Source organism: Lynx rufus, unplaced genomic scaffold (assembly GCF_022079265.1).
Source record: "Lynx rufus isolate CCGP_SWC_20201006 ecotype Redwood Valley unplaced genomic scaffold, mLynRuf1.p SCAF_8, whole genome shotgun sequence".
In the NCBI taxonomy this organism is placed as follows: Eukaryota; Metazoa; Chordata; class Mammalia; order Carnivora; family Felidae; genus Lynx; species Lynx rufus.
In genome coordinates, this window is record NW_025814896.1 from 59,070,018 (window position 1) to 59,088,416 (window position 18,399).

Below are 18,399 nucleotides of genomic sequence, written 5' to 3' on the forward strand. Positions count from 1 at the left end.
AATACAGTTCATAAAAAACTTTAATGTAAGGCACTGTTGTCCAAAGTTAAATGAGGGATAACAGCCCACATGACGCCAGCCACCTTGTCCTCCTACGTCTCAAACAGGTCATCTGCCCTAGCACAGGCAGCAGGGTACAGACTGTACATGACAGTTCCTCAGTGGTGATGTTATCTCCCAAAACATGGACTAATATTTTTCCTTTAAACAAGAAAACTATCTTAGACTAAGAACTGAAGAACTAATGAACAGCTCAAGAGGAAAAAAACAGAACACTACACCAGCTATTATAGTCTCAAAAAAGGTTTCTAAGAGTTTCCATGTTTCTAAGAGGTCCAAGGAATGCATGTATTCTGTTGTCTATTAAGTCCCCATGACAAGAAAGGATAAAGCTAGAAGCATTTCCTTGGTTCAAACTGTGCTTCAGGAGGCGGTAAGGGCTATACGCATAAATGGGTTCAAGGACCAAACTTCTGTTTGCCCCTTGATTCAAAAACACTTTAACTGATTTCACCTCAAGGGCAGTATGACAAATTCTTAAGAATGTCTTCATTTACTCTCATTAAATACTAAAATATCAGAACCTTAAGAAAACTGGGATTCTTGATTTATCAGTAGCCTGTAAGTTGTGTTTTAAACAAAAACAGGCACCTTGGTTCTACAGTGCTAAAGACCGCATCTACTTTTTTGCAGGAACTTTTTTTGGATAACTGCTAATCCTAATCATCAGCAAAGACACCAAAAAAGACACATTTTTCTAAGTTCTTACCAAAAATCCATTTCAAGGAAAAAGTCATCCAGGAAGGGAAAATTTTGCTTTAAGTAGATAAAGTAGTGTTTATATGCATTAGGCCAAGCAATCCACTCAGGGTTCTAACAGTTTAAAAATTAAGTCACAATACAGCTGAATAATGAATGTGGTGGTTCTGATGAGGTATTATTTTGACATTTTGGTCTCAGAAGGTGTTTCTCCAGTGTCCAAGGTCTTCAACAATCGGAAAAGGCCAGCGGCTTCTCGTATCCTGCTGAATTCAATACAGAATGCCTGCACTTCTATAAACAAGTCCTGCACGTTAATTATTTTGTTACGGATCAAGGACTGGAGAAAGACACACACAAGACGCACCAAACGATTCTGAAAAAGAGAAAGCAAATTTAGTGTACCCGTTTTCTTGGCAGGTATTTATAAAATTTACAAAAATCTCTGCTACTTACCTGCATATATTTATCCTTAATTTGTTCACAAGTAGAGATGCAATTTGATATGTAAAGGTGAATAAATTCAGGAGGTAGATCAACAGCTGTAGTGAGTCTGTTTCAGAAAGTTAAAAAGTTAAGGCTGTTACAAAACACTGTTACCCATAAAATATAAAATTCCTCTTTGGTCATTTAGTCAAAATTTCTGACAGATGATCAGTTACCTACTTTTAAACATACTTATGCAAATAAGCCTGAGTCACCCACTTTGTTAGTCAATGGCACTTCATTTGTTAAGTCTATACTTAGCATTACATTACACATGAAAATTACTCATAATTTTGAACACCACATTTCTGTGTTCTTGGTTGAATCCTAATTTGTAGTTAATGGTCTTCAAGCTCTAGTAAGTAACGTTAACTAAACCTCAATTACGTGTAAGTGCTGTGCAAGGTGGTAGGTCCAAGAAGGTATAATTTTTAATAAGTATAATTAAGGGCTAAAATGAGGGGTTTGCAAAAAGCAGTGTAAATGAAAAAACAGGAAAAGCCTTAAAAGGTCAAGTGGCCTAAAACTGAAACCTTGAAGTATTTCTTATAACCTAGCAAGTGATGTGAGAAAAAGCTGGGATCTGGGATTAGTGTGGCACATTCAGGAACATGGTGGTAGAGATCCGGATGGAATGTGACAGAAGGCATTCGTGGCACATTAGTGTCTCCAAGAGGAAAGGTGGTATTTTCCGAAAGATTCTGTGGAATATTTTAAGGAAAACAAAAAGATGGGAATTCCATGTTCAAATAAAGGTATGCTATGCTAGCTATACAGTATGAATTTCCAAAAGGAATTCTAAACTTCTTTGACTACAGAACCTTTCCCCATAAAGCACCAAGGAACCAGTGCTCTGAGAAAAGTGCTGTGGTCACTTGAGGTTGGGGGGGAGAGGGGGAGGAGGGCGGGGGGGGGGGGGCACAAGGAACAGACCTCATCCTTGAAATTATTCTCTAGAAAGAATACTACTGATAAAAATATGTGGTTATTCTTGGACTAAATACCAAATAGCTGGTGAAAACAGTGCTACAAGAACATAGTGAAGGGGAAAAAGCTGGCACTGAGAGGGCAGTCAGTCCAAGGACGGGAGCAGAAGCAGCCCCAGAAGGAAGTGAGTCTGCACTGGAGGGAAAAGCCTGAACAGGAGAATGCAGACACACAGTAGTGTATTTTCAACAAACAGCTGACCAGTTTTGCCAATGACAGAAAATAAAGTTGAAAGCCTCATGCCTGCCTCCTCTCTCTCCCACCCCAGAAAGAACACTCCTGTACACATACTTGTGATTACTTAGTTCTTACTGGCTGATAAGCTTAAAAGGGCAGCCTTCAGTACAATTTCAAGAAGGTTAAAAAAAAAAAAAAACAACTAAAAATTTGTTGCTAGTTTTTGCCTTCTGGCCATTTAATCAGGATCTAGATTCACACCGCCCCCGCCACCCACCCACACCGGATCAAGTATAAAAACTTACCGATTTACAACTTCCATTGAATGCAAAGACATGTCCATGTTGACCAGAACCGAAAAATACTCCGTGATCTGGCTTGACTGCATTAACTTCAGCAGCATTTCTATAGCAACTAGAGGGTTGTTTTCCACTAAGTCTGGAAGTTTGGCTGGAGTGAGGCCAATATGATAAACGAGTTTGGGGTCTTTTTCCAATTCACCCAGGAGCTAAATACAACCAAATTTTTAAAAAGAGAGAGGTTCTTAAGTCAAATATTCTCTTTCCTGCCTACAAAACCAAACTATAAAATAATCTACATTGAACCAACTTGGTAAATTTCTTCCCTCAAACCCATCATAATCTTGTATTAATTTTTAAATTTACATTTAAGCTGTGAAGATATTAAAATGCAGACACCTTCAAGACTAAAAATGCTAGTGATCCCTTTCCAGGGCATTAAACCAGCCTCAGTATGGTCTGGTTGGATAGAATGCTTTGTGGACTGTAACAGTATCCTCCTTAACAGCTTTGTAGGCTTTTCCTATCCTCTGTTATAACCAAAAATTATCTTAGTTGCCAACCAGTTCTCCAGAAAAGTACAGACCACAAAGAACTGAGAACAGGGGAAAGAGTGCAGCCCAGGCAGAGAGCAGACACTCAAGGAGAGAAGCATGATGGGAGGAGATCGCTGCCCTGTTGTGGTGCCTCACGGCAGGACCGTACAGTTCAGGCCCTACTCACGTGATGCAATCTAAATAAATACCTTCAAAAGCAGTTCTGCCAAATAAGTGGTTTTTCTTACAAATTCTCTATGTTCATTCCCCTACCTGCCTGCATATACCACAGTGGACTGTGTTTTAGGATGGCCTAGCAAACAAAGTGAACTACGAACAGCTGTTATTTGACTCTGAAAGTAACATTTTCAGTGGTAAACTGGATTGGAAGTGTCAGTATGTCCTCACAAGTTCCACTGTTTAAGTTTGCAAAGCTGGGTAAAATTCACCAAACAGAAACCACCCACCAGGTATCCTTGCCTTTCCCCGCCCAGGGGAGTCTTACACAAAGAATAGCGGGGGCTATTCTAAATCTCAAATCCACCACTAACCAGCTGTGTGACAGTGGCTAGCTTACCTTCCCTAGGTCTCATTTTCTTCCTCCATAAAATGTTAATCTCACTTACCCTCAGTAGTTACTGTCCAGCAAATGTAACAACATATGCAAAATGCCAAAAATGTGAGATCCATCCTACCCCTCCTCTCCCATAGTCAAAATGGGCCCAAATAAGTGTTGATACATGTTGAGTCATCAGTCTTTTTCCACCAGAGTAAAATGACCAGAGTGGGAGGGGCAGAACAAAGCTCCAGAGATCCAAGACTTCTTGGATCCAAAACATTCTTATTGCTGGCTCCTATCGGCAGGATCATTTTATTGGTCATTTATCATGTGAAGGATTAAAATAAAACACCTACAAATAAATACATACCTGTGTTTGTTGAGGAGAAGATAAGGGGCTTTTGAAGGCTTTGGCCATTATTCGCTTGATCTCCACACCAGTGCTATTCTTGACACACATTGATTTGTCCCATTGAATCGCATGGTCAGGCTCTGTTGGATTCAGCCAAGCCAGCTCATCCTCACAAATGTGGAGTGGAGGTGGTGGACGAATAAACTCTGGCCGGAAATGGCCTGTAACGAGAGTAGGAATGTTTGCTTTGATCAGGAAGCTACCATCTATGCACATCTGTATAAAGATAACATGATAAAACTTGCAGACTTCAAAATCCAAAGCAGAGATGATATAGAAAGTCAGGGTTTTATTCAGAATGCCAACAAAATGAAACACTGATACAACATTATTATTCCAGAGCCCAAATCTACTTTTCAGGAGAGATGAAGGCATTACCATGATCTGATGATTTTTAATTCAAGCATGATCACCACTGAGAAGCAAAAGGATACAACTTCACATACTGGTGAGAGTTCTGATGGGAAAAATGAAATGCTACTTGATCTCACTCTTCCTATTCTTAGTGACCGGTATTTTTTTTTTTAAGTAGGCTTCACACCCAGTGCAGAGCCCATCGTGGGGCTTGAACTCACAACCCTGAGATCGAGTCCTGAGCTGAGATCAACAGTCAGACACTTAACCGACTCAGCCACCCAGGTGCCCCATTAATTACTATTATTTTATTCAGTAGTAGTGAATAATTACTATTATTTTATTCAGCACTACTATTTGTGGTTTTTTCTTTGCATCTTCTAATGTTGAGGTGGCAAATTATGTGTAGATAAAATGGCAGGGAACAAAAAAGTACAGTTGGCTTGACATTCCCAAATGAATCCAGAGACTTTCATAAACCCCTGAATTCACAAATCCCATATTCATTTTCATAGAACAGTAAAACAACAATAGGAAAATGCAGTGACTCTACCTCAATTGTTGTATGAAATAAGACTGAACCCTAAGTTATAAGCCCAAGAAAATAAATGCTGGCTGGGATTTTTGCTGAACAAATTTCATAACTCACTCTGGTTTCCACACAGGGCCTCAGATGGCTTATTCTGACCATTGGTCCTAGCCCCTGCCAAATTTGAGAATGGTTTGTTGAAAAGGTTTTCTGGCTAAGAATCACCAGTTTATCTTCTACTCTCTCTTCACTTACATCCAGCATTTTACATCTAGTAGGACTAGCATCTCAATCTCTTTTCAGACCACTTGTAAAAAGAAAAAACTTTTAACACCTCAGGAGAAGCACTACTTATATGATAATGAAAACATTCCCATGAAGTACGTACGTTTAGCCAGACTCTGTATCTGATTTGCTTTTCACATACTTTTCTGGTGGCTTACGCAACACACAGTAAGCAAATATTAAATGAAAACCAGTATGTGCCATGGGGCTGTCAGGCACACTTGTGCTCAGCTTAGACTTCAAATATTAAACCCATTTATGTCAAAGATCTAATAATGGCATTAAAGTCATGTAAGTTTTAAACTCATGGTGACACTATAATTTGGAGAACATTTTCTTATCCCTAAGGATAAAGCATGCCTTCATCACTAAAACCACATAGAAGCCTGAATACAAAAGTTAATAAATTACAGAAGACTCATTTCAGTAAAATCAGAATTTGTATCTTCAGGAATGCTGATAAAAAAACTTGAACTGTAATTTTATTAAAGAACACAGACCATCACTACTATGTTCTACAAGACACTATAACTGGGAAGTGTCTCACTGAATTCAAGTTTAAGCAGCAACAAAGGTAACACCATGTTTTAGAAAACCAAAAGTCTCAGGATGCTGGTAAAATAAAACCAAGTACAAAAAAGTAATATACCTACTTTCAATAGGTGGCTTTGGTCCACTGACTAAAGCTTCTGTGATTTGAGAGGCAACTGAGCTGTCAAATCCAGAATTAGAAGAATCTGGGTCTGGGTCACTGAGAATACTAGGGAAGCTAGCCTTACTTTGGGTTGGCAATTCAGACTGGCGTTCTGAAAAAGGGTAAAATAAGAGACATTTTTAAATTGAGGGCAACACAAGGAAAGTGAAAAAACTAACTGGGAAAAGCTGTCTGCAACATATGAACAAAGGGCTAGATTCAGAATATAGATACATCCCCCCTCCCCCACCAATACAAATCAGCCAGGAGCTACAAAACCCACCAATAAGCCAGCAGCAGCTGCAACCACACTCTCAGCCAGTTGTGTGTGTGTGGGGGGGGGGGGGCAGCCACACCCGCCAGAGCATCCCCATCTGCTGCAGACCAGTCACAACAGAAGGGTACATACAGCCCATACAAGGGATATCCATAGTGCCGGACTGGTGATCAGGGGGTATTAAACTAATGGGCTCCACAGGATATTTTCTATATAAGGCCACTACTTTCAAGTCCAAGAGATGTAAGTGACATACCTAATACATAGAAACACAGAGTCAGACAAAATGAGACAGAAGAATATGTTCTGAACCTCAGAAAAGAACTAAAGGAAACATAAGCAATCCACCTGATGAAGAGTTCAGGTAATGGTCATAGAGATGCTCACACTGGACCGGGGAGAAAAGTGAATAAGCTCAGAACTGAGCTGAAGAATACAATAACTGAAATGAAAACTAGAGAATAAATAGCAGATGCAAAAGAAAGGATCAGCGATCTACAAGACAGGGTAATGGAACACACCAAGCACAACAGCAAGAAGAAAAAAAAAAATTAATGAGGATAGGTTAAAGGATTTCTATGACAACATCAGGTATTATAACGGGTGCCAGAAGAAGAGAAAAAGGGGCAGAAAACTTATTTGAAGAAGTCATTGTTGAAAACCTCCCTAACGTGGGGAAGGAAAGAGCCAGCCAAGTCTAAGATGCTCGGAGAACCCTACACAAGATGAGCCCAAGAAGGTGCATATCAAGACACATAATTAAAATGTCAAAAATTAAAAGATAAAAGAGAATCTTAAAAGCAGCAAGAGAAAAGCACATAGTTACAAGGAAAACCTCAAAAGGCTATCAGATGTTCTTTCAGCAGGAACTGCAGGCCAGAAGGGAGTGGCGTGATATTCAAAGTGCTGGTAAAAACCCTACAATCAAGAGTACTTAACCCCAGCAACGCTAGAACTCAAAATTGAATGACAGATAGTTTCCCAGACAGACAAAAGTTAAAGTTCATCACCACTAAACTAGCCTTACAACAACTGTTAAAGGGACTTCTATAAGTGAAACAGAAAAAGCCATAATTAGAATAAAATTATGAAAAGAAAAAAATGCACTGGTAAAAGCAAATGCATACTAAAGGTAGTAGATCACTTATAAAGCTAGTATGAAGGTTAAAAGACAGAAGTAGTAAATCAATTATATCTATAATAATTAGATAAGGGGCACAAAATAAAAAGATGTAAAATATGACAATATATACATGTATGTATACATACATATACATACAATACATCCGTAAAATACAGAGCCAGGGGTGAGGTGGGAGAGTAAAAATATAGTGCCTTCAGAATGTTCAAACTTAACCAACCATCAGTTTACTTTAGACTGGTATATACAAAGAATATTATATATAAAACTCATAGTAACTACCAACCAAAAACCTGTAACAGATACATAAAAAACAGGAATCCAAACATAATACTAAACAAAGGGATCAAATCACAAGGGAAGAGAGCAAGAGAAGAACAGAGAACTATAAAAACAACCAGAAAACTAACAAAATGGCAAAACATACATATCAATGAATACTTACTTTAAGTGAACTAAATGCACATTTACTTTTAAGTCAAAAGACAGTGACTGAATGGATTAAAAAACAATACCCATTTATATACTTCCTACAAGAGACATGTCCGATGTCAAACATCAGATCCAAAGACACAGACTGAAAGTGAAGGTATAGAAAAAAAAATATTCCATGCAAATGGATGGGGGCGGGGGCGGGGAGGAATACTTATACAGGACGAAGTAGACTTTCACAAATTTTTTTTAATGTTTATTTTTGAGAGACAGAGCACAAGTGTGGTGGGGGGCAAAGAGAGAGGGAGACACAAAATCTGAAGCAGGCTCCAAGGCCCTGAGCTGTCAAGCACAGAGCCCATTGCAGGGCTTGGGCCCAAACTCAAGGACCACGAGATTGTGACCTGAGCTGAAGCTGGAGGCTTAACTGACTAAGCCACCCTGGTGCCCCAGGACATACTAGACTAAAACAAAGACTGTACCAAGAGACAGAGAAGTGCATTATATAATCATAAAAGGGACAACCGAACAAGAAGATACAAAAATTGTGCATATTTATGCACCCAAAATAGGAACACCCAAATATATAAAGCAAATACTAACAAACATGAAGAAATTGACAGTAATACATAATAGTAGGGAACTTTAACACCCTACTCACATCAGTGGACAGATCCTCTAAACAAAAAATCAATAAGGAAATAGTGGCTTTGAATGACACACTGGAACAGAGGGATTTAATGGATATATCTGGAACATTCCATCCTAAAAGAGCAGAATACACATTCAAGTGCACATGGAACGTTCTCCAGAACAGATCATATATTAGCCCATAAAACAAGTCTCAACAGATTCAGAAGGATCAAGTCATACCATGCATCTTTTCTGAACACAATGCTACAAAACTAGAAATCAACCACAAGAAAAAAACTGGAAAGACCACAAATACATGGAGGTTAAATAACATGCTATTAAACAATGAATGGGCCAACCAGGAAATAAAGAAGCACATGGAAACAAATGGAAATGAAAACACAAGTTCAAAACTTTTGGGATGCAGCAAAAGCAGCTCCAAAAGGGAAGTTTATAGTAGTACAGGTCCACCTCAAGAAGAAAAATCTCAAACAACCGAACTTTACACCTTTAGGAGCCAGAAAAAGAAGAGCAAAACCTAAAAGCAGAAGGAAGGAAATAATAAAGATTACAACAAAAATAAATGATCAAGTGGAATTTATTCCTGGGTTGCAAGGACGGTTGAATATTCACAAATCAACCAGTGTGTTACACATTAACAAAATGAAGGATAAAACTGATATGGTTATCTCAGTAGATGCAGAAAAAACATTTGACAATATTCAACATCCATTCATGATTAAAAACTCTTACTAAAATGGGTATACAGGGAACAAATCTCAGCATAATAAAGGCCATATATGACAAACCCACAGCTAACACCACACTCACTGGTGAAAAGATGAAAGCTTCCCCCTAAGGTCAGGAACAAGACAGGCATTTCCACTCTCACCACTTTTATTCAACACAGTACTGGAAGTCCTATCCACAGCAGTCAGACAAAAAAATAGTCTGGTAAGAAAGAAGTAAAACTTTCACTATTTGCAGATAACATGATACTAACCTATAGAAAAACTGAAAAGACCCACCAAAAAACTGCTGCAACTGATAAACTCACTAAAATCACAGGATACAAAATCAACGTGCAGAAAATCTGTTGCATTCTAATTTTTTTTTTTTTTAACATTTATTCATTTCTGAGAGACAGAGCACAAGGCAGGGAGGAGCAGAGAGAGAAGGAGACACAGAATCCGAAGCAGGCGCCAGGCTCCAAGCTGTCAGCACAGAGCCCGATGCAGATGTCAAACTCACGCACCGCGAGATCATGACCTGAGCCGAAGTCGGACGCCCAACCGAGGCACTCAGGTGCCCCTTCATTTCTATACATTAGTAACAAAGTAGTAGAAAAAGAAATCAAGAAAACGATCCCATTTACAACTGCACCAAAAACAGTAAGATAACTAGGAATAAATCTAACCAAAGAGGTAAAGACCTGCACTCTGAAAACTATAAAGCACTAATGAAAGAAAGTGAAGATGACACAAAGAAATGGAAAGACATGCCAGGCTCATGGCTGTGAAGAACAAATATTATTAAAACGTCCATACTACCCAATCTACAGATTCAATGCAATCCCTATTAAAATGCCAATAGCATTTTTCACAGAACTAGAACAAATAATCCTAAAATTTGTATGGAACTACAAAAGACCCCCAAATAGCCAACGCAATCTTTTGAAAGAAGAACAAGGCTGGAAGTATCATGCTCTTGGATTTCAAACTAACTGCAAAGCTACAGTAATCAAAATAGTATAATACTGGGACAAAAACAGACACACAGATCAATGAACAGAATAGAATGCCCAGAAATAAGCCCATGCTTATATGGCCAATTAATCTACAAGAAAGGAGGCAAGAATATATGATTGGGGTAAAAGACAGTTTCTTCAATAAATAGTGCTGAGAAAACTGGACAGCTACATGCAAAGAATGAAACTAGACCACTTTCTTACACCATACACAAAAATAAAATGGATAAGAGACCTAAATATAAAACTTGAAACCATAAAACTTCTAAAATAAAATATAGTCAATAAACTCTTGGACATTGGCCTTAGCAACTTATTTATAGATAGGTCTCTCCAGGCAAGGGGAAAAAAACAAAACAAAACAAATTGAGGCTACATCAAAACAAGAGCTTTTATACAGCAAAGGAAACCATAAATAAAAAAGCAACCTAATAAATGGGAGAAGCTATCTGCAAATGATGTATCTGATAAAGGGTTGATATCCAAAATAAATAAAGTACTACAACACCAAGGGAAAAAAAAAAAAACCCAGATAATCAGACTTTAAAATGGGCAGAGTACCAGAACATTTTTCCAAAGAAGATACACAGGTGACCAACAAACACATGAAAAGATGTTCAACATCACTGATCATCAGAGAAATGCAAATCAAAACCACAGTATGACCTCACACCAGTCAGAATAGCTAGTATCAAAAAGACAAATAGCAAATGTTGGTGAGGATGTGGAGAAAAGGAAACCCTTGTGCACTGTGAGAATGTAAACTGGTGCAGCATGTCTGGAATACAGTATGGAGGTTCCTCAAAAACTAAAAACAGAAGTACCATAGGACTCAGTAATTCCACTTGTAGATATTTACCCAGAGAAAACAGAAACACTATTTCAAAAAGACATAGGCACGCTTATGTTTATTGCAGCGTTGTTTAATGGAAGCAACTTAAGTGTCCATCAAAAGATGAATGGATAAAGATGTGGTATATATATACACAATGGAGAACTGTGAAAAGGAATATTAAAAAAGAATGAAATCCTGCCATTTGTGACATGGATGGACCTAGAAGTTATTCTGCTAAATGAAATAAGTCAGACACACAAAGACAAATACCATATGATTTTGCTTCTGTGTGTAATCTAAAAATATGAAACAAATTAAAAAAAAACAAAAAACAGAAACAGACTCCTAAAGATAGAAAACTGGTGGTTGCCAGAGGGGAGGGAAGGAGGAGGATGGGCAAAATAGGTGAAGGGGATAAAGAGGTACTAACTTCCAGTTTTAAGTAAATCATGGAATGAAAAGTACAGCGTAGGTTATACTGTCAATAATGCAATAACTTTTTATGGTAACAGATGGTAACTACCCCTAACATGATGACCACTGAATAAATGTGCAGAACTGTTAAATCGCCATGTTGTACACCTGAAACTAATGTAATATTGTAGGTCAACTATACTTTAATGTCTTAAAAAAAAAGTCAAATTAGTGTTTTAAAAAAGAAATAATGGGCTGACTTCAACAAGCATTTTATTTCAAAAGGCTTGGATGGTCAATAAACATCTGAAAATATGTTCAATTCCATTGGGGACAGGGGGTGGGGAAATCAGTCAAAACACAAGATCCCCTCCAGATTAGCAAAAATTAACATCTGAAATTATCAGATGTAGATAATGTCACGTAACTTGCACACTGGTAATGGGAATGAAACATGGCACAGCAAAATCTGGAAAATAATCTGCCATTAGCTAGTAAAGTTTTACATGTGCTTATCTTTCCTGCTAGAAGAAACACTTTCATATGTACACTAGGAGAATGTACCAGAATGTTCATGGCAACACTACGTCCATCAATAGTAAAATGGATAAAGAAACCACTACCATTATGTCATCAACATGGATTTATCTTACAACCCACACCCAAAAGAACACTGTATGATTCCACATGCACATCAAGTTGAAGAACATCCGAAGTTAAACTATGGCATGCACAGTTTGGAGGGCTATAAAGTAAATCATGAATGATTATCACAAAAGTCAGGTTAGTGATGGGGAAGAAAGGGAGCAGCGAGTAGGAGAAACACATAGGGAGCCACAAGATCCTGAAACGATTCCATTTCTGAACTTAGGTAATGGTTGCTCCAAGGTCACTTTATAATTCCTTAAAATGTACATGCTGGTTTTATGAAATTATGTATTTCAGATTTTGTAATTTTGAAAACACAGAGCTAAATTCCTAATTCCATAAAGAGCTACCAGTGTTAATAAAAGACCATCGATCCAATGGAAAAATGGCCAGACATGAAAGATGCCTTAGATCTGTAACCACATGTTCAACTCATTCAAGGAAAATGCTAATTAAAATTATCCTGAGATGCCATTTTCTCATCTCAGATTACTAAAGCACAAAAAATTAACATACTCTTGACCAAAATGCAAGGAAAATGTTTAAACTGGCACATTTTGTGGTAAACTAGTAAGTGCAAGTTGTCAGGAATTTCTAATAAAACCTCTAAAATGAATACTGACATTGTTAACAGGGTAAAAGTGCCCCTTACAGTTACTTCTGTTTAACTTGTCTGCTTGTTTATTTAAAGTTTAAAAGAAAATGCAAAGGCATCCTCCATAAACACACCTCTGGTCCATGAACCCTACCAAAAGACCTATGAATTGAGGGTCTCTGCAAAGATCATCTGTGTGTAGCCAGCTCCAGAGAAGACAGGTGCATCACTTTGTTTTTGTTTTTTGGTACTTGTAAAAATGAATGGATTAGGACATCTTCAATCTGGGTAGGGGACAGCAAGCTTAGCCACTGTGCCCAATTTTCTCAAGACTAACGTGTTCTTTTCTGGGCTTGATATACTTTAAAACTTTCTCACAAACTAACTCAAGTCATCCTAAGTTGCAAGGGAAATCAGATTCTCACTCGATTAAATACAAAACTAGAACCCTCAGAATATCTATCCCTTCTGAAGGTAAGGTGACTGAAATTGCCTATCACCTCTGTACCCAGCTTTCACATTACCTTTTCAAAACTGTATTTTATTTCTGTGAATAGATTGTATCCAGCACTAGTGACCAATAGGTATTTTTGTGTACATTCAATCTTAAAAGCCTTAAAAAGATTTCTCTTGGTTTCAGAAAATAACCACTGTTATATTGTTGATACCCAGGAGTTAAAAAGTGAGGTTCAGAGGTTCAGAATGCTCCAAGGAAAAAGGAGTTTATTGAACAATGTCACCTTATGTAAGAAACCAAATGTCACAGATGCATTAAATCTAAGAAGGATGGGAAACTGTCAAAATTAATTAATACTGCAGCTCAATCACAAGATCAAGGGTTCAAAAATTTGCCTATATATTAGAATTTCCCTAATGAATCACTCTCAAGTGGTTAAGACCCATTCATCCATATTTTTGCTGAGAGCAGTTAAACAAAAGGCGCCTCTTCTTACCTTCCCTACTTAGAGATGCTCTGACCATCCAGATCAAGAAAGTCCCCCTATTTTCTATTACAACATGGTTTTGCTTCAAGAAAACCCATTCATTCGTTTACACATGTAACACAGAAGGTGCCAAAACAATCTTGAAACAGAAGGAAGGACACAGCAGAGGTTTCATATGTCCTGATTTCAAAACTTCCTACAAAGCTACTGTAATCAGAAGTATAGTAGAATCCAGACAGGCAAAGCAATTATTATAGAATAGAGAGCCCAGAAATAAACCCTTCCATATATTGTCAAATGATTCTCAACAAGGGTGCCAAGACAAATTGTTTGGACTATTCAGGGTCCCATGGGATTTCGTATGAATTTTATGGTGGGTTTTTCTCTATCTGAAAAACACATTGTTGGGATTTTAAGAGAAATTACACTGAATCTGTAGATCATTTTGACATCAGGAAAAAATTTTTAAACAGACTAAATTTTATCCAGCATTCTTCTTAAATTGGAAACACAATCAATTCAGGTGAAAACTCAGAGTGAACTTCTGTGCCATATTAACAAGGATCCAGTACTGAAGCTGTTTTTCACAGAAGTTATTAAGCTTTTAGCACAGTTACAAAGACCTTCATTTTAAGTGGAGAAGCTCATAAAAAAAAAAAGGCGGCCTTGTGCTACCACACAAGAATACCCAAACCACTGATTCCTCCTTACCAGCCAAGGCTAACTGAAGCCCACTAATGTCCACAGACTGGCCCATATTTCCAACATCCATCAATGCGATCTGTCGAGGTGTTTTTTTGAAGAGTTCCCTTGGGGGTGCCAGCATCAGCTGGGAAAGAAAAAACTTTTCTGGTGGAGTTATAGGAGGTAAAAATCCTGTAAACAGAAATGTATAACAATTTCTCCAATGGTTATTTTTTAAAATTAACTTGACTCTGGTAAAATTAGCATTTGCTACTTGCCATTTCCATTCACTTATTTTTAAAAACAAAATTAAGTTTCAGTGAACCAAATACATACATTTATGAAAATGTAATTAAATATGTCATTTGAAATTCTATTTGTGGCAATATCAATGAAACTTAAGGTTTTTTTACCTGTATTTCCAACATGCAAAGGCTAAAGCTTACACGTGCAAGCAAAAACAAAAAAGCTACAAGTGCTCAGAAATGCTCTTCTTGGAGCACCTGGGTGGCTCAGTCAGGTTTTGATCTCATGGTTTGTGGGATAGAGCCCCAGCGCAGAACCCTCTTGGGATTCTCTCTCTCCCTCTGCCTGTCCCCTGCTTGTGCTCTAATAAGTTTTTAATATTTATTTATTTTTTGAGAAAGAGACAGAACGTGAGCAGGGAAAGGACACACAGAGAGCAAGGAAGACACAGAATCCCAAGCAGGCTCTAGGTGCCCAGTTGTCAGCACAGAGCCCAACTCAGGGCTCAAACTAACGAACCATGAGCTCATGACCTGAGTCAAAGTGAGACACAACCAAATGAGCCACCCAGGTGCCCCTCAAAATAAATAAGGTTAAAAAAAAAATGTTTTTTCTTCTGCTGCTGCAACTGTACAGGTTGAAGAGACAAGGAAACATCATTAGCAGGGCAAATACACTTCTCACACCTGCTTCAAAAAACAGTGAAGCTACAAAATTCCCACCGTGCCAAATGCTGTCCCCTTTTGTTCCATATCCAGTGGTTCACCAAGCCTCATCCATTCCCCAGGGGCACTGTCCCCAGACTCTGCTCCCTCCTCTCCTCTCCTGCCTGAACTACAGGTCAGCCTTCCTAATTTCCCCAGCTCCCAGTTTTGACTCCTGCCCACCCATCACCCAGTTCACACTCCCACTTACCACCTAGTCATATTTTTATGTACACATATGCTCACAATACTTAACCTGTTTACACAGGATTAAACCCAAACTTCTGCACCATTTTAAGTCCCTTCATAATCTAATCCTGACCCACTTGCCAAATATCATCTCTCCCCTCCAACCCACATATCCTACATTCCAGTTGCACAAAATCTTCCAGGTTTTAGGAGTCCTGATTTCAAAACATCCAATATATCCAGCTCTCTAAGAGTACCTGACAGGGCCACACCCTTCCCTCACACCCCACCCCCACACACACCCCTTACTCCACCTCTAATCACCATCCAGCAAAAACATCACTCCCTCTGAGGACGTCTCCAGCCACACAAGTAGTTGTTCCTCTCTGCTACCAAGCATTTTATATGTGACATCTAATACAACTCTTACTACATTGGTTATGACTACATTTATGTCTCCCCAACCAGACTGCAAGCTTGAGTGAACAGAAGTCATCTTACTTACCTAGCTCTGAATCTGAATCATCTGAAAAACTTTACAAAAATATATCTATTAGATGTTCACCCTAGACATACAATATAAGTCTTGGTGTTGATATAGCTTCCATTGTCCATTTAAGCACCATCCCTGCTTTAATAAAAGTAATGCAGTCTATGGTCTACATCTAGGTTTACACTCACTACATCTGAGAATGACGTAAGTGATCCTTCCTATGCCTAACCTGGCCTTCAGAATTCAAAGGGCTCTCTGAATAAACCCCACGATGTCCCCATTCTCTGCTAAGGGACTCTTAGGATGGTAGGTTTTGACAACCCATAATATGTTCCATTGCTTTCTGGGCATTCTGGAACTCCCTGAAAGCCTAGTTCAGAACTAGTACCCTAAAAGGGCATCTTAACCAACACAAAGTTTTCCCTCTTACATAAGAGCACTGCAGGAAACCAACTAGAGGATGTTTTAGATCCAAGGGGGGTGCCACGCATGAACACCAAGTGGCCTGCAACGTAGAAACCCTCCTGTGCCATGAAAAACTTCATGGTATTACTTCAAAATCCACTGCCTTCACTTTTAACTCCCTGTATAGTGGCCTCTACCCACACCGTGTTTTGCTCATTTTCTCACAGGTTGAGTACTTTAAGATCAAACTGTTTCCCACCTCTAATTACCTCCTTCCCCCAGTACACTGGTCTCTGTCTTAGTCTTCCAAGTACCCTTATCACTAATCACCATCCCCTCTGTGCCCTTCTGCTTTCCTGGCTGAGTCTTCTCCCAAAGTCACGTCTCAAAAGGTATCTCTTTGAGTTAAAAAGAAAAGGCAGCCTTGAATGTAACCCACAGATCTGATCTCACCAATGCTGCACCAATATATATTTTACATAACGTCCAGTAGTCATGCGTTTCCTAACTTAGGCCGTAAATTTGAGACTACCTTTTATCTTCTGCTCCCATCACATTATCCCAGGACACGCAACAAACCAACGAAGGTGGCTGCAAAGTCCTTAAACGCCGTTTAATGTCTATTTCCGCCCAACAACTTCGAGTTCTGAACGAGTTCTATATACTTGACTGAGACTTAAACCAGGAGCGGGGTGTCATTAGTTACAACGTCACACATCTCAAACGGGCTTACCAAGAATGAAGCGCGACTGAGTTGCTAAAACTCTCAAGCCCCACTCAGCTGCATGGTTTCATGGCCTGTACAGTTGAGAGGAATAATCTGCGGTGCCCTGAATCTGTAATTAAGCTACCAATTCTCCATATTTGGGGGGGGGTGGGGGGAGGACAATTTCAAAAGGAGACAATGTCACTTGCGGATGAACTCGCACAAGGATAGGTGGAAAGTTCCCAGTCTAACCACAGCGCACATCTGACTTCGGAAGGGACGGGCTGCCCCGGCGTACCTGAGAGGGGCGGCCTATCGGGCTCCTGGCCGCCGCGAGCGGGCGGCGCGGGGTTGAGCAGGTGGGCGAAGCTGGCGGCGAAAGGGTTGGCGGCGAGAGGCTCGGTGCGATACATCTCCCAGAGCAGGTAGAGCGCGGTGAGGCGTTGTGCCGCGCTGGGCAGTAGGTCCGGCTGCTGTAGCAGCATGACCAGCACCGAGCCCAAGCGGAAGTGGTCGGCCTTGCTGAAGTAGTGGTGGAAGGCAGTGGACAGGCCCTCGAAGGTGCTGCCGCCTCCCGCCTCCTCCGAGATGATACTCAGCAGGCTCGAGAGCTCCTTCGGGGTCAGGCTCATCCTGCCCGCGGGCCCCCCCGGGCCTCCACTGCCCGGCCCGGGGCCGCCTGCTCCGCCTCTGCCGCCGCCGCCGCCGGAGCCTCCCGGGCCGCTCCTGGACGCCGACCCCGCCGCTTCCCGGGCACCCCTCTGCTCCGCGGCGGTGAGAAGTCGGCCAGACGCCGCGCTCACCCCGCCGCCGGGCATCAACCTCGACCGCCTGCCCTGCTTCCCGGCCGGAGCGGCCCTGGCGCCGGCTCGCCCCGTCCCCACGGCCGTAAAGCGCGCTGTTACACGACAGCGTCGCAAACAAAACACGTCGGAGAAGCCAGACAGCGGCAGAGCGGTGGGGCAGCGCCGAGCGAAAGCGAGGCCCGCTGGAGCGAGGCCAGGGAGAGGATCCGGAGACGCTGGGTGGGAAGGGTGAAGAGGCCGGAAGCGGGGGCGGGGCCTGCGGGAGGGGCGGGCCAGCGGGGTTCTGGCCTCTAGCGGCCGTGGGACCACCCGGCGCTGGGGGCGAGATCTGCACTTCCGCGATCCCAAGCGGACCTCCTAGGAGCTCCCGGGGCAGTGCGTGGCAGCCAACGGTTCCGACGACCGTGGGCCACGTTATCGTGT

The 18,399-nt window shown here is 40.5% G+C and overlaps 2 protein-coding genes across 2 annotated transcripts in view; one reads left to right on the forward strand and one right to left on the reverse strand.

Annotated features, from left to right (window-relative positions):
• Positions 1 to 1,300, forward strand: part of RNF149 (ring finger protein 149) — a 35,179-nt gene extending 33,879 nt beyond the window's left edge. Inside the window, exon 10 of the transcript XR_006960090.1 lies at positions 964 to 1,300. The gene's annotated coding sequence lies outside the window, so the exon portion shown is untranslated. The remainder of the gene's footprint in view (positions 1 to 963) is intronic.
• Positions 3 to 18,127, reverse strand: CNOT11 (CCR4-NOT transcription complex subunit 11). The gene is made up of 7 exons (XM_047067591.1): positions 17,469 to 18,127; positions 14,455 to 14,619; positions 6,037 to 6,189; positions 4,174 to 4,376; positions 2,715 to 2,917; positions 1,216 to 1,312; positions 3 to 1,135 (listed from the first exon to the last, which is right to left on the reverse strand). The coding sequence occupies exons 1-7, from the start codon at positions 17,986 to 17,988 to the stop codon at positions 938 to 940; spliced, it is 1,539 nt and encodes a 512-aa protein (XP_046923547.1). The 5' UTR covers positions 17,989 to 18,127; the 3' UTR covers positions 3 to 937.
• Positions 18,128 to 18,399: the final 272 nt, after the last annotated feature.

Bases quoted from the DNA above. Each gene is read 5' to 3' on its own strand.
- CNOT11 (XM_047067591.1), bottom strand. From the start codon at position 17,988: ATGCCCGGCGGCGGGGTGAGCGCGGCGTCTGGCCGACTTCTCACCGCC. The intron at 14,620-17,468 runs GTACGCCGGGGC...TTCTGTTTACAG, and splicing joins CGATAGGCCGCCCCTCTCAG to GATTTTTACCTCCTATAACT. The intron at 6,190-14,454 runs GTAAGGAGGAAT...ACCCTTTTTCAG, and splicing joins GCTTCAGTTAGCCTTGGCTG to AACGCCAGTCTGAATTGCCA.